This window comes from Phragmites australis, chromosome 10 (assembly GCF_958298935.1).
Source record: "Phragmites australis chromosome 10, lpPhrAust1.1, whole genome shotgun sequence".
NCBI lineage: Eukaryota > Viridiplantae > Streptophyta > Magnoliopsida > Poales > Poaceae > Phragmites > Phragmites australis.
The window spans coordinates 31,450,160-31,472,441 of record NC_084930.1 but is presented as its reverse complement, the minus strand read 5'-3'; the positions used below and the strand labels follow the sequence as shown (position 1 = coordinate 31,472,441).

The following is a 22,282-nucleotide window of genomic DNA, read 5'->3' as shown; positions in this document are numbered from 1 at the left end:
CTGGCACTGACAGTGACTATCAGTGACAGTGACTATCTCCTCAGCTATTGTTCGCGCGCGGGAGTTTAAGAACCGGCACTGATACGTCTTCAGTGCCAATTACTGTTGAACTGGCACTAATAAGACGTTACATGTGTGGTGTCCTATAATAATGACGGTATGCTTTTTTCATAAGTCTGAAACAAATACTAACATGATGCTCGAACCATCTTAATTTTGTTTTATTTTTAAGAAGCCATGTTAATGCTAAATCTGAATGCGAGAGCTTAATAATCGATTTTGTCCGAACCTTATCATTTGTGCTCATAAATGCTTGCCTCAACAACATTTGAGATTCACCTCTGTTTTGTTACCAAATAGCGTTTTGTATTTTGTTGCCGTAAGTCACGAACATGTTGGAATCTACCTCCCTAATCCGGTTTTCTCCCATGGTCTACTTTGCCTCTCGCGAGCAACTGCTATGAGCAATCTCAAAATACTTGTCACATTAAGAAATGATGGAAGCATCAATTCGGGCTGCACACTTTGTTGTTTATATTCATGTTATAATATTGAAGACAAAACAATTTAAAATTTTGTTTGTAATTCTATTTATGGAAAAATAATTGAGAATATCTCTATAATGTATGTTATCTTTAAGGTATATTTGTATACAACATTCTTTTTTTTAAGTGATATGATATCGTATTAGCAGGACATACATTTAAGATATTTGGATACCATTACAACACACAAGCAATATACTAGTCATAGTAGGGGTAAATCCATGAGACCACGAATTGGTAAGTAACTCTAAGACTTCTTATACTCAGATTCTGTTTAGCAAAACTCCAATTCCGAATCTATATATAATTTAGAGCTTGTAGAATAAAATAAAGTGATTTAAATATCTATTTTTAATCTAAAATAAAAACAAGATATCTCAACCAAAGACACTTAATTTATCTAACAACCCCAGCTCCAAAAATTTAAAGTTGCTTAAAATGAGCTCCGCCACATACTCTTAAAGTTGCTTTCGTGTCGGTCAGCCCATCAGACGCATGGAGAAGGCCCATAATTGGCCCAGCAAGTGGGAAAGCTCAACCCAGCCCGCAGGAGAGATCACTCCAGGTTTTTTTTCAAATCCTTTGTAATTAATCACCATGGACTAGGTTTATGATTTTTGCCTTTCATCATTTTGAAAAACTTGATTCAACATTTTTCAAAACCGAGGTTTAATATTTTTTCATACTATTTCAAAATCGAGTAAAATGTTGAACTAGTTTATGATTAATCATCATGTATTAGGCTTATATTTTTGTGTCTTTAAACATTGTAAAAGACTTGACTAAAAAATTTCGAAACCAGTACAAATTTTTTCGTATATTATTTTAATATTTTTCACAAAAATGTTGAACTAGTGTATTTTAAATGTTGGATTTAAAAAAGAAAAAAAAATTCATATTAGATATCATTTGTTGCATTTATTCTAAACAACGCTATAGTTCAAACAGATCTGAAAATAGAGTTACAATTTAAGTGAAAAATCGTTTGAAGTTTGAGACTCAAAATAGATTCCCACCCACCTCCCTAATCAGGTGGTGACACCCAGGGGCAAAGCTATATGTAGCTTGGGTGGTGCACTCACATCAAGGTGAAGAATTTTTTTACTAGAAATATGCTATATCCATTGTATAAATTTGTGTATATTATCAGATGTATAGTTAAGTGGCACCAGTGTCATTTCAATTTAAGCTTCGCCATTGGTGACACCTATCCTTTAGCCGCATGTGTCATGCACCCACTCTGTCTCGGTTCACCCACTCCATGCTCGTGCTTCAAGCAATAGCTTTCATCTTAGCCCTCGGATGCAAGATCAAAGCACGCTACTCGAAAGCTCTTTTCAGACGTGCTACATATGGCGTTTCCATGCCTTGATATCATATAAGGGTTTGTTTGACAAAGCTTCCAAAGTAACTCTCCGAGCTGAATTCGTGAAAGTGATTCCCTTAAATGAACTAGATTCTAAAAGCTGAAAAAAGTAGCCCAAGTCATTTAGAGGGCCCATTCAAGTTCGATCCCTGATCGACTTGCATGCCTCACTGGGGTTTGTTCCCCTGCTCTCCCAAGTAGAGCTCAGGTTAGGTCTCTCTCACACTGGGTGCTACAGTCCGAGACATCTCTTCTAGGCAAGCACATGTGTAAAGTATATGATGTAGGTCTTAGCTTGCATAGGGGATAGGGGTGAGTGTATGTGTGATGTGAGTTTTTGTGTGAGTTTAAATACTACAATTTGTATTTCGAATATGAGACTAATAAAAAAAGTAATTTCTACTGATTCACTTTCCACACAAAATCACTTTCTTCATAAAATTTACTCTGGAGAGTCATTATAGAATTAATTTCAACTACATAATCACTTTTCTCACAATTTAGATAAGCACAAGCTCTACTAAACATACCTAAAAAGTCACCTATATATGGCCCAATAAGCAATGGGTCCTCCAAGAAGGCCTGCTTCTCTTGTATGGGCCTTTGTAGGGCCCAAAAGTTTTAGCCGTCGCAAGATTTGAAACCGAATGTCTTTAGGCCCATAGGCCATAGCACGCGCCGAGCGGTTAGAATTCCAAAACCCCATTCCCCAACAGATCATTTTTTCTTTGCTCGCCTGGTTTCGAACGCACGCAACGCCCGAGCAGAGCACCCGCTCCACACCTGCCGCTGCCGGCCGCCCACCCACCAGCAGCACAGCCACCGCCGAGCGTCGAGGATGAGCGGGGCGGCGCTGTGCGCGGTGCTGACGGAGCTGGGGTTCGACGGGGAGGACCCTCTGGACGCGGACGCGCTGGAGTGGCCGTTCCAGTACGAGGAGGCGCGCCCGCTGCTCGCTTGGATCTGCTCCTGCCTCCGCCCCTCCAACGTCCTCTCCCCGTCCCACCTCGCGCAGTGAGAGAATTCGAACCCTCTTCATTCCCCTCCCCTCGTTGCTCTTCCTTTTCTGTGTGCGGTGGTGGGGATTGTCGCTGAGGTCGATCTTGCTGCGGCTTCTCTGGAATGCGCTCGTTTTGGTGGTGCTTGTGCGAGATGGTGTCGAGTTTGATGCTAGGATACAGCGGGGTTTGGTGGTTCGGAGATTCGGTTGGGAAGCTGGGGGTGCCATCTGCAATGGAATCTCCTAATTGCTCGGGGTACTAGGTGCACTGGGGTACTAGTGGTCGGTTTGTGACTCTTAAGGGGAACGTGTTGGAGATTAGTGGGATATGCCAGCGTTATGTTGTGTTTTTTTTGGGGATTTGGTTGTGGATTTTGGCCCCAGTTTGATTAAGGTATGAATTTCGATTTGGATTTCGGCTTTTGGGTGGGTTAATTGTTAGCTGCATTTTGTTAAAGTGTGTCAGTTTGGACTGTGGGGCAGTGGTTTCCTACTGTATTGATTCATGTGATGCTTCTGAATTTACAATTTTACTTGCAGTGGTGCGCTTATTGACTAATCGTGCACTAGATAGGCATTTGACCAATTATCCAATGTTTCGTTGTCATGTTTTAATTTTCAAACTAATTTGAAAATGTAAGTTTTTAGCCTGCTGCTTATTTTGCACATGACTCCATAGATTTTGGCTGGCAGGTATGAGCAACTCGTGGAAGAGGGAAGACTGCTAGAGGTATATTTACTAGTCCATTCTGTGATGTGAAAATGTAACATTTCAACACAATTTAAGAATATATGATATCTTAAGGTGCTTCGTTTAACTGTTATCGCAAGTGGGATTCCAAATTACCGGAAATATGCTACAAAATTTCCATTTTGTGGTCAAATAGCATATTAAAAAATACACTATATTCTCTGGGGAAGGACTGAAAATTAGTCAGTTCATGGTGGATGGTCAGCACCAGGGAACTGATCCATTCCCAACCAAGATCTGAAAGACTGAAACCCCCAGGCAACTGCCTTTTTTGTATTATAGACATTTATTTCTGTCAGACCTCAAAACGCTTATGGTGCCCTACTTTCCTGTATCATTTTCTCAGGGTGAGGATTTGGACTCTGCATTTGATAGTATTTCAGCCTTTTCAAACAAGAAAGATAACCAAGAGGCTGTGTTTGGATCAGAAGAAACAATTCTTGATATTCGGTATATGCTTGGAACTTCCATTTTTATAAACTATATAGTATGTTCGTATATTGAATTATTGCTACATTCACATTGATGTAGTTTATAGTCATGGGTCCAAATCCTAGTGGGAACTGGTTCCTGAAAGTTGAGGGTAGGACAGGAGTTCATGCAACCAATTGGAACTGGTTTTGACTCAACATGTATAAAACGTTGTAAAAGCGAATTAAAATTGCTGTTATCTGCTTGAACTTTTGCTTTTTATTTAACATTCCTATGTAAACCGAGTGCAGCCAAATGCTAGTTAGGTCAAGCTTCAAATTGCACAATTAAAACATTTCTTCTTAGCCTTTTATAAGCACTTTTCTTGACAGGGTCCTTTCGTTTTTCTGCTTGCAGCGAAGCAAAACTAGCATATAGAGCCGAAGTTTTTGAGTTACAGAAGCAGCTTGCACGGCAGCAAGCACAGTTTGATTTGCTTGCAGGGCAAGCTTCTACTCTTATTCAAGGTAGAAGGGCACGTTTGTCTGCTATGTCTGCAGTTAGTGGACAACTAATATCGTTAGATGAGATCCTTTCCTCGAGAAACTTAGAGGTATAACCCAATCCGTTGCAGTTTGAAAAATATTTTATTTCATGCAATTACCATACTTCAACATCAGATTGGATTTTTGGCTTGCAAATAGCACAGACAATAAGGCCCTATTTTCTATTATGATTTAACCTCAACCATGCAAATTTTTTTAACGTTTGATTTGGTGTCTTTTCTATCTTTCAGGTGAATGCAGTTCTTGGAAGAATTACTGCTACTTCCCAGGAACTGGCCCATTATCATTCAGGGGATGGTATGCTCTTTACCTAGAGACAAATGGGCATGCCTATTGTTCTGTTTGTTTCTTCATCGCTTAATGGGCGTGTTTGGTTCTTGGCCTTGACGTGCCCAGCCCAAATTTGGCCGTGCCCCATTCATTTGGCTTGCGTTTGGTTTGGGAACAAAATTTGGCTGCGCCTAAAAGAAATTTGGCTGCCCATCTACAGTCAACATTGAAGCAGGGCGTTTTCCGGGCGGCCGATTTGTGCGCCGCGATTTTGGCTTGGCCGCATGGGCAGCCATGGCCACATGTCGCCTCGTGAATGGTGCATTTAATGCATTGCTTTTAGTATTATCAAGTTTCTAATGACAATATTTGCTAAACTGTACATCCGATTACAAATCCGTTCGTACCATTGTATTCCTTACGATTTAATCTATAAAATAAGACCCTATTTGGATATATTTTAATACTAAAAAATTAATAACATGTGAACCTACATGTCATGCTCACTGTTTTGAAATATTTTGACCTGACAGCAATCCAAACACCAATTTTACCTTCGTCTTTGGCAGAGGTCTAACTTTGGCTTAACTACAAACAAAACACTACTTTTTTACCTTGAATTTGACCCTGCCCTGAATTTGGCCATGGCCAATATTTGGTCAGGCTTTTTTGGTTCGACAACCAAACAGACCCAATAATACTGAAAATTCAATAGACATCGTGCTGTATCCAATAAAGTATTCTATAATTTATTTGTAATTCATGGTGTGCAGAGGATAGTATATACTTGGCATATTCGGATTTCCACCCTTATGCTGTTGGCGACTTGGCTTGCACAAAAGAGCTGAATCGGTGGTTCTCAAAGCAATTTGAGAAGGTAAACTATGTGTGACCGTCACATTATTTTCAATTAACTTACTGGCTGATTGGAGAAGCTATGACAAGTCAGTACCATGTAACCTGGCAGATTTGGGAACTTGTATTGTACCTTTAAAAATTCCCAGAGTAATGTTTTGTACAGTTGTGTATCTCTGGCACAATTTTACTTTCTGTAATCTTTGAGTACCATATGACTTCTCCTTACTTTGACTTCTTATTTATTAAATATTTGTTATGTTATCAGGGACCATTTCGACTTGTTGCAGAGGAGGGGAAATCCAAATGTTCCTGGGTTAGTCTTGATGACATCACTAATTGCTTGATAAGAGGTAAAATTGCTTCTGCATTAAATTCTTTGTAATTGATTTTTCATGGAGGAATAGTTAAACTCATAAAAGAGAATGATTCTAACACTGGAACGGTTGTGATTTGTGATAAACTAATTGTAACTGTTATGTTGTCGTTATGCAGGAGATTCTGAAAAATCTCATCATCACCAACGTGTGGCTGAGTTGCAACGACTTCGTTCTATGTAATTAGCTTTGGCTTGATAACTCGCCTTAGCCTTTCTATCTGCATTTATCACTCATGATAATTGCTAGCAATCTTCTTGCATGATGCATTTCATCATCAAATAAAACTCCCTAGGTGCAAACATGCTAACTCTTCATATGGATCATTATATAAGATATGGATAGATAAGATCCATGATATTTTGGGGGCCTGTGGATGTAGAACTTATGTAATCTCCTAATTATTGGAGAATAGATTATGACGATTCGCACCTTATGATTCATGACCTACTGAATCATCTATACATCATCTAATGATCCACATAGAAGTTTGCATCTTTGGCTCTTTGCACCCAAAAATAGGTCTGCATCCGATTCATCCCCTCAATGATTCAACCATACCATATTGATATGGCTAGCTGATTCAGTATTTAAATTCTTCTTTTGTGTTGTGATCTCTTATTTGTCATCACTTTATTGAGTTATTTGTTATGTAAATTTTGGCATCATATTCTGTTCGTTGACCACTTAGATGTCTATATAAATCTAGTTTTCAGTTTTGTTAGAGCTTATTTGGTAGAGCTCTCTCTGATTCAAATTTTCCGCGGAGAATGATTCTCTGGGGGTCGTGATTCTGTGACTGAAAGTGATTGTTTAGAATAAAATACATGGAGGAAGTGATTCTGTGCGAAAAGTGAATCAGTGAAAACTGTTTTTTTCAGTTCTTCAGCTTCTAGTTCATTTCAGAGAATCACTCAAGGAGCTAAAAATTGAAAGTTGCTGTTTGGCAGAGCTCCTCCTGATTCCAACTGAAAAACTGCTCTGGAAGCTCTGCCAAACAGACCCTTACTATTTTTAGCCATTGTTGAATGTAGTCTAAGGATTACACTGTTTTGATGACAGATTTGCTACCAGTGAAAGACAATGGATTGAAGCACAAGTTGAGAATGCTAAACAACAGGCAATACTCTCAGTATTAAAATCACAAGTATCATCCGATGAGGCTCATATACATAGGGACATCCATTCACTTAGGTATATGTTATGTTATGATTATTGATTATGGATCTATCAGTTTTCCAGCTTTGTACCGCATACATAACTATATCCATAACTGTGACGAAATATCTGGATTCTGGAGCAGAAACAAAGATTTATCTTATATCTGTTACCTCTTATTTCTGTGTTATTTCTCTTCAGGAGAAAAAGTTCTGAGCTTGCTGGAGAACTCTCAACATTTTCTCAAAAGGTGCGAGCTTTTGTATCTGAGGTATGTAGAGAAACAGTCTTATCTTTAGAAATATATTTCATCTCCAGGTTATAAAATTAGTAGCTCAAGAGTCAGGTTTAAGTTTGGTTTTACTGAAATAAAACTACCATGCAACGTTACACTCCTTCAGAATATTTGACTTCCGAGCATACCACATAATCGACAGCAGGATGCGTAGATATATTTGTCGAATGGGTCAACTTTCTCCACTATTCTGCCAGACCGTTTTTTCCTTTTGCCATCACCGTGCAGTCAGAGCGCTTTGACCGGGCTGGTTTTAGGACGCGAATACCCCTGACTCGCTGCCACTGGGCTCGGGCTTGGCTTGGTTTTAGGAGAGGGGTATTCTCGTCCTAAAACCAGCCCCTCTCCAGAAAATGGCCAAAACGCTCTGATTGCACAGCAATGGCAAAAGGAAAAAACGATCTGACGGAATAGTGGTAGAAGAGAGAAACAAAATTATTTGGTGCCAGAAGGAAGATTAGGCTCCATTTTGATGGTAAAAAGAAAATTGACCCTTGTCAAATAGTTATCTCTCTATGGAGTTTAACAAGATGTTAATCAGCAGAGAGTGGCAAATTGATTTGGTTCCATAATATTTTTGTTGCCTCTTGTAATCTATTAATAATGTATTATTAATATTTTTTTCTGAAACACCATCACACCATTTGCAAGATTCTTTTAGGTTTTAGAGGATAAGATGTCAATAATAATTCTTACTGAAGTGTACCAGTTCTTCTTGTTTTAGCACATGATTTTTTGTTTCACGGCACAATCTTACTTCTTCCATCTATTCACTTGTTCGCCCCTCCAGACAATACCATGCCTCTGTTCAGAACTTGCTCAACTCCAAGGCACATATATCTTGCAAGGTTTGTACAAAGAATTTTATTTTTCGTTGTTCTACAAAGTTTTGTTATATTGTTTTCTTAACATTCTTCTTAACTCTCAAATATTTAGGTGATTATGATTTAAAAGTCATGCGCCAGGAATACTACATTAACAGGCAAAAAACGGTAAGCACGTTCTCATATTGTATACAGGTGACATCTTTTATGTGTCTTATGTTTTTCTATTTTCTTATTGGTGGTATCCTATCCTCTCTAATATATAAAGTAGGATGCCCTTTCGATGCTTAATCAGATCTCATCAAGTTGTGTAACTATTAGGAAAAAGTTTATTTTACTACCCTGAACAATTCACTTTGTTCGCTTGACCCCCTTGACAAAATTTCGGCTCGTTTTTAGTCCCCAAACTATTTAAACTGGGTCAACTCACCCCATAATGAATTCTGTCTTTTTTGTTTGTCCTTGTACAAGTTGATTTAAGTTCAAATTTTGTGCAGTGATATATGAGATTATAGCCTATGTTAGAAAAATACTTAAAATAATTTTTCATGATTAATTTTCATGCATTGTCATATCTCAACGATTGAACTCGTATCAAATGCTTCCAACATATGAAAATAATCACACAAAAAACTGATATATTTTTGTAACATAGGGTATGGTGTTAGATCTCACCCCACAAAATTTGAACTTATAACACAACTTGTACAGGAGAAACAAAAAAGACAAATTTCATTAGGGGGCAAATTGGATCAATTTAAATAGTTCGGGGGAGTTAAATAAGTCAAAATTTTGTATTGGGGGGGGGGGGGGGTAAGCAGACAATCCAAATAGTTGGGGGTAGTAAAATGGACTTTTTTCCTAAATGGTATATTCCGCTTATTTTGTCTTTGCCTTTCAAAGAATTGGAGGATATCTAAGGCAATTGCACATTGGCATCAAAGAACCAAGGCGGCAATTACCCAGTTTTTCGTCGCTGTTTTCTGGATTTAATTGGTAGTATGCATGAGAAAAGCCAGTTGCTTCCACTTCATTGGGTTTATACTTGCAGAAGGTGGTTTACTGATTCATGAAATGCCAGTGTGTTGCTATTATACACGCTTGTTGAAGATTGATCTTCAACCAGGAATGGTTTTTTTCTCATAACATTAAGCTACATCTGTGGTTTTAGTATTATGTATTTATCTGTGTCTTTTGTTTTTCTTCTGATCTTCCTGGCACTTTATTCATTTTGCAGTTTATCAATCACTTGGTTAATCAGCTTGCCAGACATCAGTTTCTGAAGATTGCTTGCCAACTTGAAAGGAAGAATATAGCTAGCGCTTACTCATTGCTTAGAGTAATAGAATCTGAGTTACAGAGCTACCTCTCAGCAGTCAATACCCGTCTGGTAAGCAATCTCCGTTGTTGTGAACCTGCTTTTTGTTCTCACTTCTTCAATGTCTTCATTTACATGCCATCCATGTTGTCTTCAGTAATCTTGTTTCTTTTGTTAATGTACTCCTTAAGATATTCTTAATTTTCTTTGTGTTAATGCGCTTAGGGCCATTATAATTCATTGATTCAAGCTGCATCTGAAGTACGTGAACAAGGAGCAATCGATGACCGTGATACTTTCCTTCATGCAGTGCGAGATCTCCTATGTATTCACTCAAGTAAGCAGACAACTCTAATAAGTTAGCTGTTTGAAAATTTAATTCATGTATTCTTAATGTTGCTTATCGTTTCTGTAGATGTCCAAGCAACGGTGTCAACATACATGTCAGCACATGCATTAGTTCAGCAGATATCAGCACTTCAATCTGACTTGCTTTCTCTTCAGTCTGAACTTGAGAATACCCTTCCGGCTGACAGGAAAAGATGCATCAATGAGCTGTAAGTTAACAAAGCACTGTCTAATAATTGGTTTCCTTTACCTTATTTCCTGCCTAAAATAGATAAAATCAACATTTCAGATGCTTCTTTTTAATGCTTATTCCGCTGTGTACAAACCTACCCACATATAAACAATAAATTTGACCTCATATGTCCAGCAAACCGTGTTGGTATTTTTCTAGTATGCAGCCAAACTCTCAATGGTAGTTCCGTGCCCATGATTCTAGGTGTGTTAGTCAGCTTGATTTTGCCTATACATGCGAAAATGTTGCCTCGTCTACTTTTCATAAACATAAATAAGATTTCAACCTGGAAACATCACATTAGTATCGATGCAACTGAACATGCTGAACTTCTCCCTATAAGCCCTTTACGAAACTTTATCAACCAGGTTATTCAATATTCTGTTGTAATCTGCAAATTCACTATTTAGTATACCAATATATATCCAGTATGTATCAAATCAAGTCATTTCACTCTCTTCCACTCTTGGTGTCTTGCAGATGCACTCTGATTCAAACAGTTGAACAGCTTCTATTTGCGTCTTCAACAACTGCAGAACCAATATTGACACCTTGGGTACATTCTTTGATCCCTCAGATTGCGATGTTTCTTGGATCTCCTTTCAGCACATCCATGAACCTTGTACTAAATCCATGTTCTTCTTATAGCCACTGATGCGATCGCTTGACGATATCGAAAATGCAAATGCTCAAGTTGAAGTTTCTGTGGAAGAAGTAACCAAGGCTCGCACCCAAAAGATAAAGGTGGTTTCCTTGTTGATATGCTTGTTCTATTATCTTTGCATTTATCAGAAAATTCTACAAGCTAGATAACAGTCTAGGAAATTGGTTTCCTATTATCTTTGCATTTATTTGAAATTTTCTGCAAGCTAGATAACACTCTAGGAAATTAGTTTCTTTTATCCAATACAACTTGGGCAGAACTTATGGCTTCTGACTGTCATCAATTATCAGTAGGCAAGGAACTTTACAAGAATTTTATTTTAAAGAATCGTAGCCTCGGTCGCCTTTCTCTTTCCATGTTCTTCAAAAGACTTTGTAACTGCAACATAATTTGCAGATCTTTGAAAATCGTGCCCATGAGGTGGGGAGGGAGAGGCAAATATTTGTTGATTTCTTCTGCAACCCCGAGCGCCTCAAGAATCAAGTCAGAGAGCTGACCTCCCGTGTGAAAGCTCTCCAGGAATAGGCTCCTTGTGTAGGCTGGTAAGTGTGTATGACTAATCCCTTTCCTTCCCTTATACACACCTCATTTTCTAAACTCTTTGACAAAGGCCTTTTGTGTGCCAGGTCTCGCTTAATGTAAAGCAATTGCCGAGTCTGTGGTTCCTGCGTGTGGCGATATTATTTCGTGTAAAGTTTGCTTGCTCCAACACAAAGTTAGGTGACGTGCAGAGCCAGTATGGAACATCAGAAACCATCAGGCAGTTTGGATATTTAGGTTCTAGGTCCTTCAGCCAGCAAAGAAATGGCGGCGGTGTTGTGATATGTATATCGTTATGTATGTTGTAAAATATACTTGAGACCACGAAGCCCTTTTTTGTATGATAGCTTCAGAGTGGGTTGTTGTTGCAGTACAGTTGCGGTGTCAAAAGAAAAAACAACGATACTTGTTTGGATAAATTGAATCGATTTTCACTTGCAGGGGTGTACAGTGCTGTACGATGGATTGTCTGAGCACGTTGCTGGAAATTTTGTGATGTCTATTCTATCATAACCCAGTGAAGCACAGCCGGCTGAACACGGTCGATGAAACGATAGAGGGATTTTCGTTACGCAGACTGGTGCAGCGCAGCAACAGAATCTCCCGATCTGCTCAGCTCGAGCTTCTTTGCATGGTCTGTGCCGAAGCATGATCTGCTTAGCATACCTTCATGGTAAGGTTTGTGAAGATTAAGGGTGACAACACAATCCTTTCTTCTTGTTCTCTCATATCCTCTTCCATCTCTTTAACTTGAGCTCGAGAGCTAGAAGCTACTACCTTTCCTTTTTCTCTGCCTGCACCTTTTCCCCTTCTAGTGGCAAAGTACTATCATAACCCACATTGACGGTTTGAGCCATCTCGTTAATGTGAATACCGCCAGACCAAGACAGTGAAACTTTCCAAATAGCCTTATGGGCCCCATGCTGCGCATGCTCACTACCATCATCACTGCTATTGTTATTCCCTTCTGAATCGCTTGATGCTTCAACTAGGGGATCATGTAGAGCCTTTGCTCTTATTTGGTAAGATTGATAAACAAATCTTTTGCACCCCATCTCACACGGTCATGAGATATATAAGAATGGCAAGTTTGAGATAGGGAAAAGATGGAACAAGAATTGGAATTGAGAAACATGATCTTGATGACAGTTACTGGCCAACCCAGAACTTCTGGGTTCAACCCGGAACCTCCGAGTTGCCAGAGTATGGGCAGGATTTAAGGGTTTGAGGAATTTAACCAACGGAATTTCAAACCCTTAAGGAACATGATTCTAGAATAGATAAGGAACCAAAATACTAAAGGGAATCGACTCTAAAGCTTTGCATTGAGAGATTGGGAAAAACAGTTTTGAGATGTAACTTGAGGAACACCTATTGAACCGGAGTCGATTTGGAGGATTGCTTGGAGTTTTCGACCTAGGGAGGGATACCTTGGGTGAAGATCTTGAGATTTCGATGGAGAAACACGAGGATCTTCGATGGGGTGCTCTTGGTAGAGAGAGGAGAACCGGTGGAGAGAAAATAAACAAATGAGGGGTGGAGGCAAGGGTTATCTCTCGGGTAAGGGTTAAAGATCCCAGAACCCGAAACCTTTGGGTGGGACCCAGAACCTCCGAGTTGAGGCAGAGATAGAAACCGAGAGAGGTCACCCAGAGGAGAACTTAAAGCTTCCGGGTGAACTGACAGAATCTGGAACTTTCGGGGTGAACCTGTAACTTTTGGCTTCTATCAACTCGATAGAGACAGCTGGAGAGCTCGGGACTTCAAGAATCCAGAACTTCTAGGTTGAGGCCAGAACTTTCGGGTTCTGAAAGATGACAGAGACAGATTTTGAGTTGAGATTCAATCCAAATTTCAAGAGATTTGAGAGTTGGACACATAAGAGACTTTTACCACTTGTGATCAGCTAACAAACAATAATATCTTTTTGAAAACATGATCATAAGATCAAAGAATCAAATCCTTTTGAAAATAGCACTTAAAAGAAGATTTTCGCAAACTTCTAGTTATCAAAGCTACTAAACTAAAACAATAAATTGTATGCAACACATCAAGCCACATTGTGAGCATCTAGGATATTTAGCACATTTCTCAACTCACAAAACCTCTGCTCGTCTAGTGGCTTGGTGAGGATATCAGCTAGTTGTTTTTCAGTTCTCACATGGCGAATATCAATATCCCTTTTGATTGAGTGGTCTCTCAAGAAGTGGTGTCGGATGTCAATATGTCTGCTTCTCGAGAGTTGTATGGGATTATTAGCTATTTTATGACACTCTCATTATCACACAAAAGTGGAACTTTGATCATATTATAGCTATAGTCTCTCAAGGTTTGTCTCATCTAAAATAGTTGAGCGCAACAAGAACCCGCGGTAATATACTTGGCTTTTGCGGTGGATAGGGCTACGAAATTTTGTTTCTTTGAGGACCAAGAGACTAAGGACCTACCCAAAAATTGGTAAGTCCCCGAAGTACTTTTTCTATCCACTTTGCAACCAGCATAATCAGAATCTGAATAACTGATAAGGTCAAAGATTGGACCTTTAGAATACCATAAGTCAAGGTAAGGGGTATGAACCAAATATCTAAGAATTCTCTTAACGGGCATTAGATGACACTCTTTTAGAGCGGCTTGAAATCTTTCGCATATGCACACACTAAGCATTATATCGAGCCTAGATGCACCAATGTAAAGTAAAGGTCTAATCATGTAGCGATATACCTTTTGATCCACGGTCTTGCCTTCTTTATTAAGATCGAGATGTCTATTTGCTTGCATGGGAGTTTTGATAGGCTTGATATTCTCCATATCAAATTTCTTGAGCATATCCTTAATATACTTGGTTTGACATATGAATGCCCCTCCTTAAGTTGTTTGATTTAAAATACTAGTAAGAACTTTAACTCCCCCATCATTGACATCTCAAACCTCTTCGTCGTAATACTACTAAACTCTTCACAAAATTTTTTATTTGTAGAACCAAATAAAATATCATCGACATATATTTGGCAAAAAAACTCATTATTAATATTTTTAGTGAAGAGAGTAGAATCGGCTTTGCCTATCTCAAAGCTCTTTTTTGATGAGAAAATCTCTAAGGCATTCATATTATGCATTAGTTGCTTGTTTAAGCCCATAGAGCTTCTTATCGAGTTTATACACATGATGATGATACTTGGGGTCTTCAAATCTGAGTGGTTGCTCTACATACACCAATTCGAATATTGGTCCATTGAGAAATGCACTCTACATGTCTATTTGGTACAACTTGAAATCATGGTGAGTAGCATAGGAAAGTAATATACGAATTAACTCAAACCTAGCTATGGGAGCATAAGTCTCACTAAAATCAAAACCTTCTATTTATGTTAAGCCTGGAGCAATCAACCGTGTCTTGTTTCTTATCACGATCACGTTTTCATCTTGCTTGTTGCGGAAGACCTATTTGGTGCCAATCACATTTTGATTGGATCTTTCCACCAAGAATCAGACTCCATTCCTCTTGAAGTTATTAAGCTCTTTTTGCATGACCATCACCTAATCCGGATCTCCAAGTGCATCATCTACCTTCAAAGGTTCTAAAGAGGAAATAAAAGAGTAATATTCAGAAAAAATTACAATTTTTGAACGAGTGATTACCCATTTTTGTATATCACCAAAAATATTATCAACTGGGTGATATCTTTGGATGCTTTGATGAACTCTTGGATGTGGCACTTGGAATTGAGGTTGAATATATTCCACTTCATTATCATCATCAAGGAATTCATTTGATTCACCATGAGCTTGATTTTGACTTTAGTCTTGATCTTGAGTTGATAAAGAGAGTTGATCTTGATCACCTTTTGTCATTTGCAACTCTTGGGATTCTTGAGGTTTGATTTTACCAATTGTCATTTTCTTGATCATCTGGCTTGGAATTTCTTCATCCCCTAAAACATTTAGATCAACTTGCTCTACTTAAAAGCCGTTAGATTCATTAAATGTTATGTTACGCGTGAATTTAACACAACTGATGGTCTTGTTGAAAACACGGTAGGCGTAGGCATTTGATCCATATCCAAGCATAAAACCTTCATCAATCTTAGGTGCAAATTTAGAACTTTTAGCCTTCTTATTTAGTATAAAATATTTACTTCCAAAAAATATAAGGTAAGATACATTGGGTTTGTTACCGGAGAGTATCTCGTATGCGGTCTTCTTCAAGATCTTGTGCAGATACAACTGGTTGATGGCATGGCACGCGGTGTTGACTGCCTCCGCCCAAAATTAATTTGAAATCTTCTACTCATCAAGCATGGTCTTTGCCGACTGTATGAGAATCATATTTTTCCTTTCGACGACCCTATTTTGTTGAGGGGGTAGGGTGCTGAGAATTCATGTTTGATGTCTTCCTCATTAAGAAAGTCATCAATTTGAGTGTTCTTGAATTCACTTCTGTCGGAGGGTTAACTCCTATCGCAGGGATCCTGAGGGACCCCTTTTTGAGATTCGGTCGGGGGATGATTCTGAATATGTTTGCGGGAGAAATAAATGGGTATGAATGCAATGACAGGTGGGGTGGAATGATCTAATGCAGAACGCAGTAAATGCACTGGAGGAATTTAGACAGGTTCGGGCCGTACTGAGCGTAATACCCTACTCCTGTATGGATGCTATAAATGCCCTGAGAATGTCTCTCAGGTATGTTGCTGGTTACAAGAATGTCTGTCTATCCTAGAGCTTCGGGTTCCTTGTTCTTGGTGGTCTCAGCTTCTATGCTTGTACGAAAGTGTTCTTCGATCTCTGAGCAAATGCCTGAGAGTTTGAGCGTTGTCCTTCAATTCACCCTGTTTTGTCCGTGACCGTCGGCTCCTTAAATACTCGCCGGCGGTAGCGTGCCCCGAAAGGGAGGGCACGAGTTCCAAGGCGCCATAAATGGAAAGGGAGTCATCATGGCCTCTGCGCGAAGTGACGGGGGGTTGAAAATGCGCCCCCCGCCCGGTCTTCGATCGTCATAATGGCGCTGGCAACGGGCGCCGTGGAGAGGGCCCACCGGGCAGCCGCAGAGCGGCCCGGCGTGCCCGTTCGGTCATGTACGCCTGCCACAGCAGGGCGGCAGACGGGACGCCTCGGGCCTTGCGAAGCTATCCCGAGGCGCGCCGGATGACGCGGGATGGGACCCGTGCATTAAATGTCCCCACGCTCTTCTGCCAGAATGTGGCAGGGACTGACACCGAGCGTGGTAGGAGCAGTTGGAGGTGACAGGCCACGCGCACTCTTAAATGCGGCATCGGGCCTTTCGTAGGCTGACACCTCACCGCGGGACCCCTGTGGGGGCCACCAACGAAGGACTTCTTGGGCCGTCGGGGAACCGAGTGCTCGGGGGTCACTGTTCACCTCCCCGAGCACTCTCTCCCGGGAATGCCCTCTCTTGGTCCTCAGGGAACCGAGTGCTCGGGGGCCACTATTCACGGTCCCGAGCACTCTTTTCCGGAATTGACTGTTCGGATCCTCGGGGAACCGAGTGCTCGGGGGCCGCTGTTCGCGGCCCCGAGCACTCTCTCCCGGAACTACCTTCCTTGGGTCCTCGGGGTACTCGGGTGCTCGGGGGCCACTGTTCGCAGCCCCGAGCACACCCTTCCCGGTACTCGGCTTTCCTGGTCGTCGGGGGACTTGGGTGCTCGGGGGTCACTGCTCACCTCCCCGAGCACTCTCTTCCCGGTCACTTGGTCTTCGCAGATTATCGGGGAACCCGGATACTCGGGGACCACTGTTCATGGCCCCGAGCGCCCTCTCCCGGGACTTAGTCTTTTTGTACCTCGCGGAGATGAACCCCGCGGGAAGGTGCCACGTGGCGGATTGCTGGCCTGGCCTCGGGATTCGGGGACCCCTGGTTCCTGATTTACCGACAACTTCCGTTGTCGCTTCCCGCTTTCTTGATCTTCACATCATACCCATTTTGAGTTCTTCTCACAAATTTCTTGAATTTGACTTGTGTTTCACTTTTATCATGCAAAAAGAAAACCCAAGTGAAACGAGAAAAATCATCAATAATAACTAAGTCATACTTGTTACCACCAATGCTTATGTAAGCAATTAGTCTAAATAGATCCATGTGGAGAAGTTTCAATGGCATTGTGGTCGTCATCATGTTCTTGGCGGGGTGAGGAGCTCCAACCTGCTTTCCCGCTTGACATGCACTACAAATTCTATCTTTCTCAAAAGAAATATTTGTTAGTCCTATGATGTGCTCCCCCTTTAGAAGTTTGGACAATTTCTCATGCTAACATGGGCTGGTCGACGGTGCCATAACCAACTAATGCTAGACTTAGCAATCAAACAAGTCTTAGGCCTCACTTCATCTGTTGAAAAATCAACAAGATAAAACTTATCTTTTCAATGACCGGTGAAAGCTATTGAGTAGTCCTTCCTTCTAGACACGGTCACACCCTTATTAGTAAAAAGATAATTGTAACACATCTTACAAAGTTATGATACAGACAACAAATTGTAGCTAAGAGATTTTACTAACAAAACATTAGAGATAGAATGATCATTTGATATGACAATTTTACCTAAACCAATTATCTCTCCTTTCCCATCATCACCAAATACAATATTTTCATATGGTCCTCTATTTTTTTTAAATGATGAGAACATACTCTTCTCTCTGGTCATATGATTGGTGCATCCACTAACAAGCACCTAACTTGATCCATCGGAGGAGTATGCTTACAAAACAAATTAGGCTTTTGTTTTAGGTACCCAAATTTGTTTGGATCCTCTCATGTTAGTCATAAGAACTTTTGGTATCCACACATTCCTTTTCACAACACAATCCTTTTTTAGAACACCAACATATAGAGCAACTACTTTACCATGGTGGTTCCTCTTCAAAGCATAAGAAGCATAAAAGTTAACTTGAGGTGCATGTTCTTTTGGTAGCTTGACTTGTGTTGTGTGAGCATGCAGTTTTCCATTTTCCTTGACAAACTTTACGCATTTCTTGTCATTCACCACAACACGCTCACTTGGCTTGCTCACATGCATATCAAACTCAAGGTCTATCTTTTGTTTGTTGTCCTTGACCTCTATGGTCTTATATAGGGCATCCTTAGATTTGTATGTCTTGATACATCCATACTTGATCAAGATATTTAACATCTTATTTTCCTTTTGTAATGCTTGCAAAGATTGAGCATTAGTAGCACAAGCATTTATATCAATATTACAGCAACGACAGCAACCTTGACTAGTGAACGTATTAGAGAGCAATGTTGCATCATTAGAGAAAGATGTGTTATTCCTTAGGGCATCAAATTTCACTTCAAGAGCTTTATAAGTTTCATACAAACAATTAAAATTCTCTTGAAGTGTTATATTGCTACCCTCTAGAATAGCAATAAATTCATTGTCCAAACTTAATTGCTTGGTCAATTCCTCAATCTTCCCTTCTCTTTAGCAAGAATCTTCTTGAGTTCAAGGTTTCTAACCTTTTTAAGGATAAACAAGTCCTCTTGCTTCTCACAAAATCTCATATTGACTCTCTATTATTTTCATTAGTTCTTTTATTTTAGGTATGACATTTTTACTTAGACCTTTTTAGTAATGATTCATAACCACTATCACTGTCACAATCGCTATATACGAGCTTAGGTAGTGATTTTACCTTGATCCATTTTGCCATGAGATACTTAGGAGTGTCGTCGTCGTTGTTCATATCATCAAAGAGTGACTTTGTTGGTGGAGAGGAGCGAATGGTGATGGTGGTGACCCCTTTATCATCGGAGTCCCACTTCTTATCGATGTGAGCTTGACCCGAATAGATCTTATTGTGGGTCTTATACTTGTCCTTCTTCTCTTCCTTGTTCTTGTTTTTCTTTTTTGTTAGAACACTCGGCGATGAAGTGGCCACCCTCACCACACTCATAGCAAGCTCTCTTGGGTGGACTTTTTTTGGACTTGTCTTTCTTATACTTGCTATAGTCGCTCTTCTTCATGAATTCCTTGAACTTCCGTACAAAGAAGACAATTTCTTCATTATCGGAGCTCTCTTCTTCACTTGAGTTTGATTCTTCACTTTGCCTGATCTTGCTTGTCTTCAATGCAATATCTTTGGTCTTGGAGCTTGAGTTTTGATTAACAGGGTTCTTGACTTCATTGGCTTTCTCCTCCATGAGCTCATGAGCAAGAATTCTACCAAGCACACCACTTGATGTGAGTCTCTTGTAGTCTCTTCTTTCGCGGATAAGAGTTACCAAGGTGGGATACCTTGCTACGAAAGCTCTCAATAATTTTCTCACCACCTTATGATCATCTAGTTCTTCACTCCCAAGCCCTCTAATCTTGTTCACTAGCACCATCATGCGGTCATATATTGCTTCAGGGGTTTCATCATCTTCCATCATGAATCTTCTCAATTTCCCTTTAAGCAACTATATCTTTGATTCTCTCATACTCGTGGTGTCTTCATGTGCGACTTAGAGTGTGTCTCATATCACTTTGACCGCCTCAAGCCCATCCACCTTGTTGCACTCCTCAGGGTTCAGGGCACCAAGCAACACGCTTGAGGATTGTGCATTGCGGTGGAGGTTTTGCTCTAGTTCGGGAGTGAGCTCTATGTCTTCATCAGGTAGTTCAAAACATGTACACACAATCTTCCAAATACTTAGATGAAGATATATTAGATGCAATTTCATTTTGTGCCTCCAAGCGACATAATGTGTGCCATCAAAATATGGAGCACGCTTGGATGGCATGGAAATGTAAGAATGATATGTATTTAATTTATCATAGTTGAAACCTATTTCAACTCCATTGTTCTTACCGTCACCCAATGTTTCATCCTTCAGACTCTTCAGGTTTTTCGGACTTTTCTCCCCAGATGTCGATATCTTCTAATTCTCTAAGCGATGAAGCCTTGTAGAAGATTAGGGTCTAATACAAATTGAAAGGTCGAGATGTCATCTATAGGGGGAGTGAATAGGCGTTCCTACAAAATAAAACTTCACAACGGATTAACAGAATTTGAAGCTTCCAGGCTCAACCCGGAGTATCTAAGCTCAACATGGAGTATCCGGGTACAGAACACGAATTCAAAATTAACGTGCCCCTAAGCAAGTCTAATTAATTCTAATGGTTAGCACATGTTACAAATGATATCTAAAGACTTTTCCACGGGTCTCCTACAATCACAAACTCACAATCAAGTAGATCGGGCAAATCGCACAAAAGTCAACTAGAATAAATATGAACTCAAGTAAGCAAGGAGACAAAGATTTGTATTCCAAAGTTCGAACACCTTCACTTGAGGTTCCTACGTCTCCGTTGAGAAGCTCCAAAGAGCCGAGTCTCTTTCAACCCTCCTCACCAAGCGACCACCTAGATTGAGTTTGGCTTACTCAAATATCCTCTTCCATTACGGAGGCAATGATGAACCTTCACAGATGTTCCGAGGTACACCACAAGCTTGGGTACTCGTCGGACAATGCCTACCGTCTAGGACGATGAACCTCCAAGAGCAACAAACACAATATCGAATGGCTTGACGATGAACTCGAGTGCTCAAAGATGGGAATGACGCTCACTAGCACTCTTTCTCAAAATCTCAACTCAGCTCTCAAATCCTTGGAAGAATTAAAGCCAAGAGGAGTGGAGAGAGCTTCTAAAGGGGATTTGAATGCTTTGTCTCAAGGTAGTTCATCAGCCAATGCAAGGTAGGGGTGAGGGGGTATTTATACCTAACCCCTAAAAACTAGCCATTATAGCACTTTCTAGACTTACCCAAAACTTCTGGGTTAGCTATAGACTTAGCAACCGAGGACCTCTGCTCGGAAACTATGTGGAGTTTTCGGCACCTAGAACTTCCGAGTCAACCCAGAACTTTCGGGTTAAACACAGAGGCCCTAACCAAGCACCCGTGCTCGAACTCAATCCAGAGGTTCCGGCTACCTGGAACTTCCGAGTCGGCTTTATAACACCAAATCGAGCACCCCTGCTAGGAGCTTCACCCGAAGGTTCCGACAACTCAAAACTTCCGAGTTGCACCTGAAGCTTCCGGGTACACAGAGCAACAAAGAACTTCCCGGTGTTCGTGGGGTGTTTTGTATATCTCTTTTTTTTTGTCTAAAAGGGTACTTTGAGCATTGAGATATTTTCATGTAGATCTACACGCATCTCTTTTAATAGTACGATATTCCTAAATTAAAAATCAAAAGTAAAACAAATTTAAATCTATGCAGTATTCACATGTTGCTTCTCTTTTCCCTTTTTGAGGGCTCCTAGCGTCATATCAATTGTTCATGAGACTAGTACCTGTTAAAAAAACTCATTTAACTTCATTAGTCTCTTAATCTCTTGTCATCAATTATACAAACCCCATATAGGGGGCCTAGATGCACTTTCATAGGGTATTTTTGTAATTGGACTATTAGTTGAGAAATTTACATAGTCTGCCATGGAGGGGTAATTGGGTCTTCTTCGAATCGATACGAGTGTGTCGCGAGAATGGTTATGGTGCTATTAGTGATGTCAATCAGGTGTGGTGGGTACGGGTAGTGCTCACCCGTACCCGTACTCATTAGTTTTTACCTGCCCGCAGGTATACCCGCGAACACCCACGGGCGAAGAGCGGGCACCAAATTCATCGCCCACAGGTATACCCGTTTACCCGCCGGCCATTTGCATACTCATTTGAAACATTGAACAATCCATGAGCAGCATTGAGAAATCCATGAGGATTACCTGGGCAGCAGGGTGCTGGGCGCGTGGGCGTCAGTGG

General features: G+C 40.4%; 1 protein-coding gene across 1 annotated transcript; it reads left to right on the top strand.

The window, feature by feature from the left end:
- Positions 1 to 2,631: 2,631 nt before the first annotated feature.
- Positions 2,632 to 11,957, top strand: LOC133930726 (AUGMIN subunit 3-like). Its single transcript, XM_062377447.1, has 19 exons — positions 2,632 to 2,925; positions 3,605 to 3,641; positions 4,009 to 4,112; positions 4,491 to 4,686; positions 4,870 to 4,936; positions 5,683 to 5,786; positions 6,033 to 6,117; positions 6,260 to 6,320; positions 7,204 to 7,335; positions 7,501 to 7,570; positions 8,385 to 8,442; positions 8,531 to 8,586; positions 9,656 to 9,808; positions 9,962 to 10,073; positions 10,152 to 10,293; positions 10,797 to 10,872; positions 10,965 to 11,060; positions 11,377 to 11,522; positions 11,607 to 11,957. Exons 1-18 carry the CDS (start codon positions 2,750 to 2,752, stop codon positions 11,503 to 11,505), a joined length of 1,854 nt encoding a protein of 617 aa, XP_062233431.1. The 5' UTR covers positions 2,632 to 2,749; the 3' UTR covers positions 11,506 to 11,522; positions 11,607 to 11,957.
- Positions 11,958 to 22,282: the final 10,325 nt, after the last annotated feature.